This window comes from Ceratocystis lukuohia (assembly GCF_044167205.1).
Source record: "Ceratocystis lukuohia strain C4212 chromosome Unknown Supercontig1_pilon, whole genome shotgun sequence".
NCBI classification, from domain to species: domain Eukaryota; kingdom Fungi; phylum Ascomycota; class Sordariomycetes; order Microascales; family Ceratocystidaceae; genus Ceratocystis; species Ceratocystis lukuohia.
This window is the reverse complement of record NW_027263520.1, coordinates 4,202,120-4,214,146: the sequence shown is the minus strand read 5'-3', so window position 1 is coordinate 4,214,146 and position 12,027 is coordinate 4,202,120. Positions and strand designations below refer to the sequence as shown.

Here is a 12,027-nt window from a genome sequence, read left to right as displayed (position 1 = left end):
CTGGGCTAAGAACCACGTGGTGAACGCGGAGGAGTGTGCCATTGCAGCTATTTAGGTTTAGTTTTTCACCAAGATTACTGAGGGTAATAACGAAATCATACGGGAGGAGGAGGAGGGGGCTCTTTATAGATGAAATTCACCATTAATGTATGGACAGAAGGAGGCTCTGGTGTGTTGGAGATGGAGAGAAAACAGACAACAAAAAGATTTTGGGTTATACTAATACCAACATCAAGGAGAAATTGGTAGATCTTGCATCAAGTTGCGAGGTCTGTATAACTTGAAAAGAAGGATTAATTTTTGTTCAATCAAGAGATTGGATGTTGTCAAAAAACTTGGTTCTCACCATTAAAAAGTGGTTGTGCTGGAGGGATGTAAGCGCAAGAAAAAAAAAGCATCTCTTCATTTTTTTTAGTGTCTTAGTAAGCAACCATTGACAAGGTCTATTGGTTACGGACGGGTACTTTCTCCTTGCGCCATCAATAAAAGGGATAAAATGAAGCAACGTCCATTACAATTTGCCAGCGACATCGCACGGCCCTGGCGCCCCACTTATCATCGGTCGATTCCAACTGCATCTCAGCCCATTTTGACGACGTCGCTTGGTGATATCATCAGACTGAAGAGGAAAACAAGAAACAGGTAAGCCTATACATGTAGCCTTTTAGGGCAGGGGCAGACACAGATGCAGGCCATGAAGGAAGGTGCATTGTGTCCAGGTTAGCCTAGATTTAAAATTTCAACTTGGTTTCAAGCTTGCAAAGCAATTGCTTGTCTAGGTAGCCTGCAGTTTTGCCTGTCTGTGCCCTCATCTTTCTTACGGTTTCTTTTCTTTCTATTTTGTGTCCTTTCCCCTTTGTATTTTTTTTTTGCTCCATATAGACCCAGAATGATGGAAGAGGCCATATAAATCGATCTTTTAATGTGGTTGCTAGCATCTGGGCTTCTACCTGATTGGGCTCAATGATCCTTTTGCCATGTTCTCGCCTGTTTACAAATGACGATAATCCCAGGACCGGCTCTTAGTTTCTATTCAACCTCTTGTTCCCTTTTTATTTCTTTGTTCTCTCTACATAGCCTTGTTTTCAAACATCCCATTTTTATCCCCTAGAAGCGTACCAACTCCCCAAAAAGCCTGGCCAACTTTGTTCCTTGTCGACCACTCATCTCGTGTTCCTCCCGTTATAGAACACGCCATATCATATCTCATCCCAAGTCCCCGAGCCATAGTGGTGTGTGGTGGTAAGTCATTGATTCCTACACCTTAATCATATACAAAATTAGAAGTGTCTCCAAGTGGACTGAGGCAGTGGGCGAGCCAACTAAAGATACCTGAACATATACATAACAACTACAACAACCTGGAGTTAGCTTTCCGATCTCTCTCCTTCTCACCCATCTTGTCCATGTCTCTCGCCTTTACGAATTTACTTCAACCCCCCCCCTTATATCTCTTTTCTAGAAACGCCCTTGCCTTCTTCTGGCCTATCACTAACGTCAACACTCTAAATCGCCCATCAGCGGCACGACACTGCCACATTAAACGCTCGTAATACGAACATCTCGAAATTCTCGCTCTCGTTGGGCTAGATAAATTTTGCAGAGTCACACGACCATTCGCACACAGTGACATACAACGACCCCTACAATCCATTTTCGAATCCTCCTTTTCTTTTTCGTTCGGCCTGTGGGTTGAAATCCGAATTACCCAATTTTCTACTCGAGAAGCACCTATAGACTTTCTATCGAAGCTTCTAAGACTCACTCCTCTTGGCCTTCTAGTCACAGTAATCTTTACTTACTGAGACTTGAACTTGTGCTGTTTTGTCATAACACTAGTGTATCCGTAACATTGAAGATGCAGAGACTCGACTTTCTGATTCCAGTGACTCCGCCTCCAGATAGTCACGTTTTTGTTGGCAAGCCTACGAATTCCACCAACATCTTTCCTCCTAGATTACACACACCTACTTCCGGCCCGACTTTTGCTGCAATGCCGCAACTATCTCATAACTTGAAGCGCAAGGCTTCTACCGAACTCCATGGCCCTTCCGAGCACCCACCGCCCTTCCCCTCTGGAACTTCCTCTGCTAGCATGCTGGAGAATCCCTTTGCCGCCTTTGCCGCTATGGGAATACTTCCAAATATGCCTTCTATGAAACAAATGCCCTCTAAGCCCAACATTGCCACCTCCTGCACTCAATCAACCGCTCCGTCTACTACAACCGCCACTACTTCCGCAGCTACAGTTGCAGCGAAAACCACGACGACTACTACGACGACTACTGCTACAACCGCACTACCGGCAACGGCGGTCACTGGAACATCAGCCAAGGTAGCCTCGGTATCCACAGCTACCCCTTCTCCCTTGATTTCTCCATCCGCCCCAGGCTTTGCTACAAACAACTCGGCGCCTACATCAACAATTGGTTCCATGCCACTGCCTCCATTCACACCGATACTTTCTGGATTTCCTGGTGATGCTGATTCGGTCAAATACGCCAATACAGTATCGCGGATTGCTTCTTATTATCAGCAGCGCTGTCAAGCCATTGCAAACTTTCAGCACCAGAAATGTCAGGCCTGGGCTACGGTTCAACGGCAGAAATGCCAGGAAACAATGCAGGCAGCAATGCTTGTTGTGGCGTGGTATGTGCGGGATCGTATTAGACGCCGCCGCAAAAAGCAAAAGAGGCGCTTCCACAGTGGGTTGAAAGCGCTTGGGACCCACAATCAGAAAGGGACTCCTATTTCTGGGGCACATGAGGAGCCTGATAAGATTAGCAAAAGCGATGCTGTCAGTCGGTGGATTCTTAATGTGCCTGAGGAAATGACGTCGCCCAATGTTGGTACGGCCGAAGAACCGACAGAATCTGAAGATCCCACCTCCCCAGATACTGATGTTCCTCTGGATCGTGATGGAAAGCTACTCAGAATCGCGGACAACTTAATCCGAAGCCAGTATCGCAAGCTAAATGTCCCACTATTAGGACTTCTCTCCTTTGATGAGAGTTCAGGCGAAAGTGACGATGAAGATAGCACTAGAAATATGGCCCATGCTGATGACGATGAGGATGAAGATGAAGAAGACGATGATGACGATGATGACGATGATGATGACGACGAGCTGGATGAGGATCTCGAGATTGAGCTCATGCCAACAAAGCACGCTGCTACAAAAGCTTCGGTATACGGTGCGACGTAATTTACTTTGGACTTTTTCCCTTCCAATTCACGGTTTATTTACGACTTTCTCACGACTACCTTTTGCTGCTCTGTCTTCTGCCCTCTATTAGCACCTTGTTCACACTACGGCTTACATAGACTGTCTGTACCTGCCTCTCAAGGCGGTGTTTCTTGGGGCGAAGTAATAACTTTCATGCACTCAACATCTTTATTTTCATAGGCAGGCTTGGTTTTTTTACATTTTGTTCTTTTGCTTTGGGAGGAATTTTGCAACATTTTGAGTTAAGGAAGGTTAACATCTATCTATTCTACGTCTATCATATGTGTTAGTGACTGGTATTTGGGTTGTTTTGATGTAGAATTAGCATGTCGGCTGTTAAGAGTACTATTTTGTACTTTGTTTTGATGAGGTGTTGGTTAATATTTGGTATGTTGAATCTGTGGCGGATTCTGTTGGTTTAATCCCTCACATAGTTGATTGCCCAAGTGTTAGGCAACGTGATGTACTTCTGAGTTGATTGAACAACAAGCTAAATCCACGACTTGGGGAGGGAAAAGATAGCGTTTTTTATATCAAAATGATTCATTCAACCCTGTTAGAAATGCAGCAAATACCTCACTCTACTCACCAGCCTCAAGAATCCTATGATTTAAAAGTTTCGAGGTGAAGTGAAATGAGCACGTATTTTTAATTGTTTGCTCTAAAGTCTGCCTTTTGGATTTTCATAGCAACACGATGTTCCAGACGGGAACAGCCCTTGGGCGGTCAGTGACAAAGGCGCATAGATTTCAAGCACCGCTCTTATACCTTTTCAGGGTTGACGTCAAAACTGGGCCAAAACGGTTGTGGGGATAAACATTGGCAGAGTACAGTGAGGGAGGCATGGCTTTCCCCTTATTTTATCCCCTTCCCCGCCGAAACTTGGACAATCTCTAAACTTGGAAGTAGAATAACCCTCAACTTCCTGAAAAAAAGTTGTTGCTTTGAAAAGCCTGCTATGTGTTCTGAAGGCGCGAGGATTATCGAGACAAGACAACACATTCTAGTGTGGCCTGGAAATCGCCTAAACGATGAGGATGAGGGGTGTTCGTTCATCTTTGGCCGTCGGGGTTATCAGCCCATCCTAGGATAGAAGAACGCAGGGAATTAACAAACAAAGAAAAAAAAAGCGTATGGACTACATGGACTTTCAAAATACAGTCTTGATTCCTTTAGTTAATGTGGTGTTGTGGGGATGAGAAGTTAGCGATCACGAGAACGCAAGACAGGTGAATCGATGACGAGGTTGACCTCAGTGCTCAGGAGGCGCGACCTTAGGGCACCATATTTTATTGCCTAAATAAATGACTGAATTGGAGAAGAATGGAAACACTTCTCAGTGTATTGTCTAAACAGCTTAGAAGAAGGGGGGGAGGCGCCAGACCCTGGAGGTACAAGCAGAGAGGTGTGGCAGGAAGAGTTGAGCCCAATATGTATGTATGTATATATTTTTTAGCGTCTACCTACCGGTTTTCCACGGTAATACGACGGAATGTTCTGGACGGAAGGGGGGTAAGAAGATGTCGTCTTCCGACCCCTCCTCCGGGCAGTCAGCATTTGCAGGTGTGCGTCTTCTTCGAACTACTCCTATGACTTTTGAGGGCCCAGCCTTGCGGCCAGGAGCCTTCTCCGTAAGACGTTGCCCAAGGGCTTCCCTGCTGGCTGTGTTTCCAGGCTTGGTTGCCTGGTATTTTTGGCTTTGGCGCCCTACCTATATAGTAGTCTAGTCTAAGAGGCCAACGGCTGTCGGCCCCGGGTGTTGGCCCTGGCGGAGTACGTCAGTTTTGTCCTCTGTTTGGTGAGGCGGTTGCCGCATTTTTAGTAGACCCTGGGCGTCAGGAGAAAGGACCTTCCGACTTCTCTTCCGCGTCCTTTCGACATCTCCATCCGCTCTTGTCTTCTTTTTCCTTCTTTTTTTTTTTTTCTTTTTTTTTAGCACACTCCCTCTCTCACCTATCTTCCCTTCTTCCCCCCCCTCGTCCCCATTCTCCTCCTCCTCCTCCTTCTTTTTTTTTAACTAGTGCATCCGCGTTGTGTGAGTCCGTGAGTGTTGCCTTTCCCACCTCTGCTGTATGTACCTTAAGTTTCGGTGTAGCACGCTAGCAACGTACTTTGTTGCTTTTGTGCTTTTCAGTAGCTTGTCCGTAAATCTCTGGCTCCACGGCCTTGGTAAAGTCCTGCACGTCCACAGGTGCCCTTGTTCCTTCGGCTGGTTGCAGTGGATGCATTTGCGTGGGCTTTGGTGATCGAAGCGGTCATGATATTGGTTCAAGTCTCCATGTCCCGTCCTGGCTGCCAGGATGTGGCCAAGTTCTGTTCTGTCCAAGCCTCAGTTGAGCCCAATATGCATGCCTTGAAACGCTTGTATAGTATGAGGTTGGAAATGGAGCAAACAGGCCCATGTAGGTAGGTAGGGAGGGGATGGCGTTTGTTGCTCCGAAGGATCTAGTCATGCGCTTCTCCAATTTGAGACTAGGTGGAGGGGAGACTTCCTTTTCCGATGATTGGTTTCGTTCGCATCTCTAATAGGTACTTGCGATATGTAGTACTGACGTATTTACGCAGCAAGTAACGTGTACGCCAACACCAGCGTCTCCCTAGTTTCCCTAGTTTCCCTTTTTCCCTTTTCTCCAATTTCCCATTTCCCGCCTCTCTTCTCGTTCTTCTCATTGCTTGAGCAGGACATATTCTCTTTCATCCTCATTTTCGTCTACTCTTCTTTTCTCGTGTCTTTTGCTCTTAGCAACTAGCCAAGTATTGGTAGCTTTCTTGCGTAGCACGCTCCTTCGGTCTATGGCTGACGTCAACACTTCGAATGTCACCCTCACCGCCGCTCTAGTCCATTCATTTAGCAACCGATATTCGAAATAAGACGATCCCGATACGGATATTTCACTGCATCATCATAGAAATTGTGAAGGTGGCAAAATGTCATGTAATCACTATCCACAGCTTGCCGAGAGGCCCGTTGGCCAGCGCATTGCCGGTATTTATCGTGATCGCATTGCGCAATTCACGGCTAATGGCCAATGGGAAAGCCATAATCTTAACTCGTGGGTAGAATTCTCTGGAAAATGAAATACAAGAACAGCATCTAACCGCTTCTTTTAGAGTCATGTATGATGGTACGGCTAGTGGCTCGCCTCATGTGAGACTCTGGGCTTGGCAGGCTCCTGGTCAGGAAAGGCCTACTTTCAAAGAGGCAGTCAGCCAAAACTTCAAGCCTACAAGCGTCGGTGCCATGTTTGGCCCTTCGTGGTCCACCCACTGGATCAGGGTGGAATTGACCGTGCCCAAAGACCTTAGAGAAAAGGAGCATTTGGAGTTCCATTGGGACGCCCACAATGAGGGAATGGTGTGGTCAGAGGATGGCGTTCCGCTCCAGGGCCTTACTGGCAATAATGAACGCATTGAGTGGATTCTGCCTAAACTGTTCCGGGACGGGAAGCCGCATCTATTCTATGTTGAAATGGCTTGTAATGGCATGTTTGGAAACGCTCCGGGCTCTGACACGATTCAGCCACCAAACCCGAACCGATACTTCCAACTAACCAAGGCAGAAATTGTAGCTGTCAACCTTCAGGCTCGTGGCCTGTGGATAGATATTTGGATTATTGGTGATGCGGCTCGGGAATTTCCCCAGGATACCTGGCAGCAACATAAAGCAGTTGATGTGTGTACTAGGATCATAGATTCTTTTGACAAGAACAATATTAAGTCCCTGGACACCTGCCGGAAGATTGCTCAGGAGTACTTGGGTACTTTGGTTGATTCTTCCAAGGTCTACGACTCGAAAGCCCCTGCCCAAGTATTTGGCATAGGGCATTGCCATATTGATAGCTGCTGGCTGTGGCCCTGGGCGGAAACCAAGCGCAAAGTTGCTCGGTCCTGGACTAGTCAGTGTAATTTGATGGAACAATACGGCGAGCTTAATTTTGCCTGCTCCCAAGCCCAGCAGTACAAATGGCTAGAAGAAAACTATCCCGAAGTCTTCAAGAGAGTCAAGCAGAAGGTTAAAGAGGGCCGTTTCCATCCTATTGGTGGGAGCTGGGTGGAACACGATACCAACATGCCTAGTGGTGAATCGTTGACCAGACAGTTTCTCTATGGCCAACGCTACTTTGAAAGCCGCTTCGGTGCCCGTTCTAAAACCTTTTGGCTGCCGGATACATTTGGATATTCGGGACAGATTCCGCAATTGTGCCGTCTTGCAGGCATGGACCGGTTTATGACACAAAAGCTTAGCTGGAACAACATCAACAAGTTTCCTCATACGACCTTTAATTGGGTAGCTCTCGATGGCACACAAGTCATATGTCACATGCCCCCGGCGGAAACATACACTGCCGAGGCTCACTTTGGCGATGTTAAGCGCAGTCAATCTCAACATAAGTCCATGGACCAAGACCCAACCTCTCTGCTTGTTTTTGGAAAGGGCGATGGGGGTGGCGGCCCGACATGGCAGCATATCGAAAAGTTGCGCCGCTGTCGTGGTGTGGCTGATCAGGCTGGCCTTTTGCCTCGAGTCACGATGGGCGGCTCAGTGGACGATTTTTTCGATAAACTACAGGAAAAAGCGGCCAACTTCGTCACTTGGTATGGTGAGCTTTATTTTGAACTTCACCGTGGTACTTACACTACTCAGGCCAAAAACAAAAAGAATAATCGCAAGGCTGAAGCACTGATGCGCGATATTGAATTCTTGGCTACTTGCGCCTCGTTGAAGGACTCGTCCTACAAGTACCCAAAGAAGGATATTGATTTCATGTGGGAGGCAATCCTGCTATGCCAGTTTCACGATTGCCTTCCTGGAAGCTCTATTGAGATGTGCTACGATGACTCTGATGAGGTAAGTAATAATCTGATCAAGTTATTCCTTAAGCTAAAACCTTTACTAACAATACGTATTACTTAGCTCTATGGCCAAGTGTTTGATCGTGGGGCCAAGGTATTGAAGGAAGTTCTAAGTACCTTGGGCTTTTCAGACCTAGCTGGCAAATCTCTGGACGGATCTGTTGCCATTAACACCCTCCCGTGGCCCCGAGCGGAGATTATTGAGATCTCGGAGACTGAAGTTGGGGTGGCTTCAGGCTCGGGCAGCCTGCTGACTATTGAGCCATTTGCTAAGGCACATACAAGTCATCCTTTTGTCAGTCTTCAGCAGGTGGCTGAGGATACATTTGAGCTTAAGAATAGCCAACTAAAGGTTAAGGTACAGGGTGGGGTGATAACATCGCTATACGACATTCTCAATGAGCGCGAGGTGATTGAGCCTGGAAAAAAGGCTAATCAATTCGTTGTCTTTGACGACAAACCACTTTACTGGCAGGCTTGGGATGTGGAAGTTTATCACTTGGATACACGCAAGGAACTGCCCTCTGGAGAGACAAGCATCTTTGAAGTCAAACCTCATCGTGTCACTGTGGTTACACGGACAAAAGTAAGCAACAGTAGCTCAATTATGAGCTACATCAGTCTGTCGGCAGTTGTGGATAACCAGCAAACCGCGGTTGTCTGCCGTGCCGAAGTAGACTGGCATGAAAGCATGACTTTCCTCAAGGTTGAGTTTCCAGTGACGGTCCGCAATACGGATGCTTCGTACGAGACTGCATATGGTATTACCAAGCGTCCCACACACTACAACACCAGGTATATCATCCCACCATAAATCCCCTCTCATCTTGACAACTGCTAATGAATTTCGCGACTTACAGTTGGGATATGGCCAAGTTTGAAGTATGCTGCCACCGCTTTGCAGATCTTTCCGAATCCAACTACGGTATCTCGATTCTCAATGATTCGAAGTATGGATTTGCCACTTGTGGAAACCTCATGCGTCTTTCCCTCTTACGCTCTCCCAAGGCTCCAGATGCCCATGCCGATATGGGCCAACATAGCATTAGCTGGGCGATTTTGCCACACTCGGGTCCTTTGGGCGCTTCGACTGTTCGTGCAGCATATCAGTTTAACAGTCCGTTACGAACAGTATCTTCTACCGCAGGCAGTTCACTTTCATTGGCCGGTGTCCTTGATGCTGCTACAACCCCCATTAAACTTGTGGGTGATGATTCACTCATTCTGGATTGCGTTAAGAGGGGCGAAGATGATGAAGACGTAAGTGTAGGAGACCTACCTGCGCGTTCTGGGAAAAGCGTTGTGATCCGTGTCTACGAGAGTTTGGGTGGTCATTCTAGAGCTGTGGTTAAAACTGCTTGGGATATCAAGGGCGTGCAGAAGACAAACATTCTAGAGGACGACCTTGAAGAAGTTGAACTGTGCAACTCCCTATCATCTTTCCCGATTTCGCTCCGTCCATTTGAGGTTGCGACTTATCGTCTACAACTATGAAAAGCCGCGACGTGGATCCGCTATGCACGATGAAAAGGCAAAATGTAGTTCCCAGTCTAATCATATCCAATACCATCACATCCTTCTATATATGGCTATAAACGCGGCCGAGCCAGAAAGGAGACAACGTAAAATCAGCTCTGGGAAAAGCGGAACACCAAGAGCGAAGCGGGGTGCACCGGGCTTGAAGGTTCAATCTTGGCCAGATTAAGTAAGGAGAGAGTAAATACAGGAACAACATCCGACCGTAGCTTTTTAGAGCGTGTGGAACGGAACCTCTTCTGCTCCCCCCAGGTGACTCGCAGAGGGCTAGGCTAATACTACACAGCAGGAGACCACATAAAAGTCGCCAGTATTGTGTTAAAGAGTATATTTTCGTCTTTTTTGTTGTTGCTTCCTCATCACCTAGCAAAAGACTAGTTCTGTTGTATAAAACTGTATAAAAGTGAGCAGATTTCCGGATGTCCGATATACAAACGCCAGCGCATAGATAGATAGACTTTAGCAATAAATACAACTCTCTTGAACGAATCAAAGAAGAAAAAGTGTAAATACTCTTTGGCAAGCAATAGCGCACCGATGTTTCAAGACAGCTCGTCTACATCAATCGCATCTTCGACGAGTCTAATTAGCTCATCAATATCCGGCCGTTCTACTGGTTCCACTGCTAAACACTTGCGCACAATATCCTTGACTGGCTCTGAAATCACAACCTCTTTTGATCCAGCTGCAGCATCTTGCTGCGCCTTTTTTAGGTTTGCTGCCGTGCCCTGGCGCTGTGCCCCTTGATTTAGGCCTCCTTCACCAGGAAACCGCCAATCACCGCCCAGCACACACAAACTCAGCGAGCCACCCGTCTCATCAGAGCGTGCCTCAAATGGAGATTTGCCTACGAGGCAGGCATATAAAGTGCATCCAAGTGACCAGATATCAACTTTGGTGTCAATGACCGCGCCGTTATGTACGTCAAACAACTCGGGTGCACGGTACGGCATAGTAGAGTGCTCGGCGGCTGTGTCCTGCACAGCGACTGCCTGTGAATGCGAAGTGACGAACAGAGGGGATGGCGCCACAGATCCCAAATCCATTAAAATCGGACCAGTGCCAGAGTCATCGATCATGATATTTCCCGGCTTAATGTCGCGATGGGCAAACGAAGTAGCTGAAAGCTCGGCGGATGATGATGTACCCATGAGCGGCTGCTGTTGTGCGGACTCGTGGTCGCCATCGGCGCCAGTATCAGCAGTAGCATTTTTAGAGCTGCTCTCATGACGGCTGCGTTTGTTGTTGACGGGTTTCTTGTTTTTGTTCTTTTTTGCAGTAGATTTACGCAGTGCTTGTTTTCCCGTGTCCAAATCCGAGTCAGAGCTTGAATCTGAGCCAAGGCTATCCAGATCATCATCTGCTTCGTTGCCCATTCGCATGCGTTCGATTGGGCGTGCCTTTCCGCTGCCATTTCCGCCTTTGTACTGATGCATAGCCTTCAACGCGCGGCACACTCCTAGGAACAATACCATGAGCTTTCTTTCGGGGAATTGAGTGCCGTTCACGAGGTTTGCATTGATCATGTCCTGAAGATTGCCTCGTTTATAGTACGGCAGCAGCACATAAACAGTTTTACTATCTTCGCCGCCGCCACGCTCAGTAGCGATGCTGTAGTCGATGCTGTGGATTATACCGGGCGTCCCGGCAAAGGCGCGGTAAGCCTCGACTTCCTTCATTGCAAGTGATACAGACTCGGCACCAAATGGGCAACGGATCTTTTTTAGGGCAAAGAGTTCGCTAGTCGAGATATCCTGAACGAGATAGACATATGAAAAACCGCCCTAGAAGATGAAAGCACATAAGTTAGCTACAAGAAGAAGCATACAGATTAGAGGCAAGGAGAGTGAAAAAAAAAAAACATTGAAATGAAAAGGAGTATACCTCTCCAAGAAGCCGAAGAATTTTGAAGCTTCGATTGTTAATTTTAAGTGTTGGCGATCCGGGAAAACAGTTCAGACAGTTACCCAAGGACGCGAATAGGTCCATAACCATCTGTGCCATTTTGGATTTCGTGAATGTCTTCAAGTAGTTGACGTAAAGCGACCCCAAGCTTTCTCTTTTTTGACGTAGATTGTTTGCTATAGTAGATTATGCCAGTTGTCTAGGGATTCTTGCGGTATTTATTATTCGGAGCTGCCGTCGTTTGTAGCCATAAGTCGTTACTTCCTCGCTGTTCAAGTGGTTGTTAAGATTTCCAAGAACTTCGTCGTGATCTAGGAAACAGAGAGAGCAAGTTCATGATTCTTAGATGCCTGCTCTGTTCAGTACTTTACGAGCGAGCAAGGGAAGCTTGGCCAACCCTTGGTACTTAAATCTAACCCTTGTTGCTCGAGAGCCACGTGGAAGGAATATTAGCCCCGCTTTTATCAAGAGAGTGAAGATTGATCAACTCTAGATAGAACCTAGAT

The 12,027-nt window shown here is 47.0% G+C and overlaps 4 protein-coding genes across 4 annotated transcripts; 2 read left to right on the top strand and 2 right to left on the bottom strand.

The window, feature by feature from the left end:
- Positions 1-1,858: 1,858 nt before the first annotated feature.
- Positions 1,859-3,205, top strand: HOO65_011064 (uncharacterized protein; the record flags this gene model as incomplete). The annotated part of the gene is made up of 1 exon (XM_070999868.1): positions 1,859-3,205. One exon carries the CDS (start codon positions 1,859-1,861, stop codon positions 3,203-3,205), a length of 1,347 nt encoding a protein of 448 aa, XP_070862886.1.
- A 1,480-nt stretch (positions 3,206-4,685) lies between these two features.
- On the bottom strand, positions 4,686-5,454 carry HOO65_011063 (putative double-stranded RNA/RNA-DNA hybrid binding protein; the record flags this gene model as incomplete). Its single annotated transcript, XM_071006130.1, has 3 exons — positions 4,686-4,933; positions 5,180-5,243; positions 5,338-5,454. The coding sequence occupies 3 exons, from the start codon at positions 5,452-5,454 to the stop codon at positions 4,686-4,688; spliced, it is 429 nt and encodes a 142-aa protein (XP_070862885.1).
- Positions 5,455-6,154: 700 nt separating this feature from the next.
- HOO65_011062 (glycosyl hydrolase family 38) lies at positions 6,155-9,574 on the top strand (the record flags this gene model as incomplete). The annotated part of the gene is made up of 4 exons (XM_071005337.1): positions 6,155-6,279; positions 6,338-8,075; positions 8,142-8,875; positions 8,941-9,574. The coding sequence occupies 4 exons, from the start codon at positions 6,155-6,157 to the stop codon at positions 9,572-9,574; spliced, it is 3,231 nt and encodes a 1,076-aa protein (XP_070862884.1).
- Positions 9,575-10,158: 584 nt separating this feature from the next.
- HOO65_011061 (Serine/threonine-protein kinase ppk13) lies at positions 10,159-11,295 on the bottom strand (the record flags this gene model as incomplete). The annotated part of the gene is made up of 1 exon (XM_070999867.1): positions 10,159-11,295. One exon carries the CDS (start codon positions 11,293-11,295, stop codon positions 10,159-10,161), a length of 1,137 nt encoding a protein of 378 aa, XP_070862883.1.
- Between the last annotated feature and the right edge of the window lie 732 nt (positions 11,296-12,027).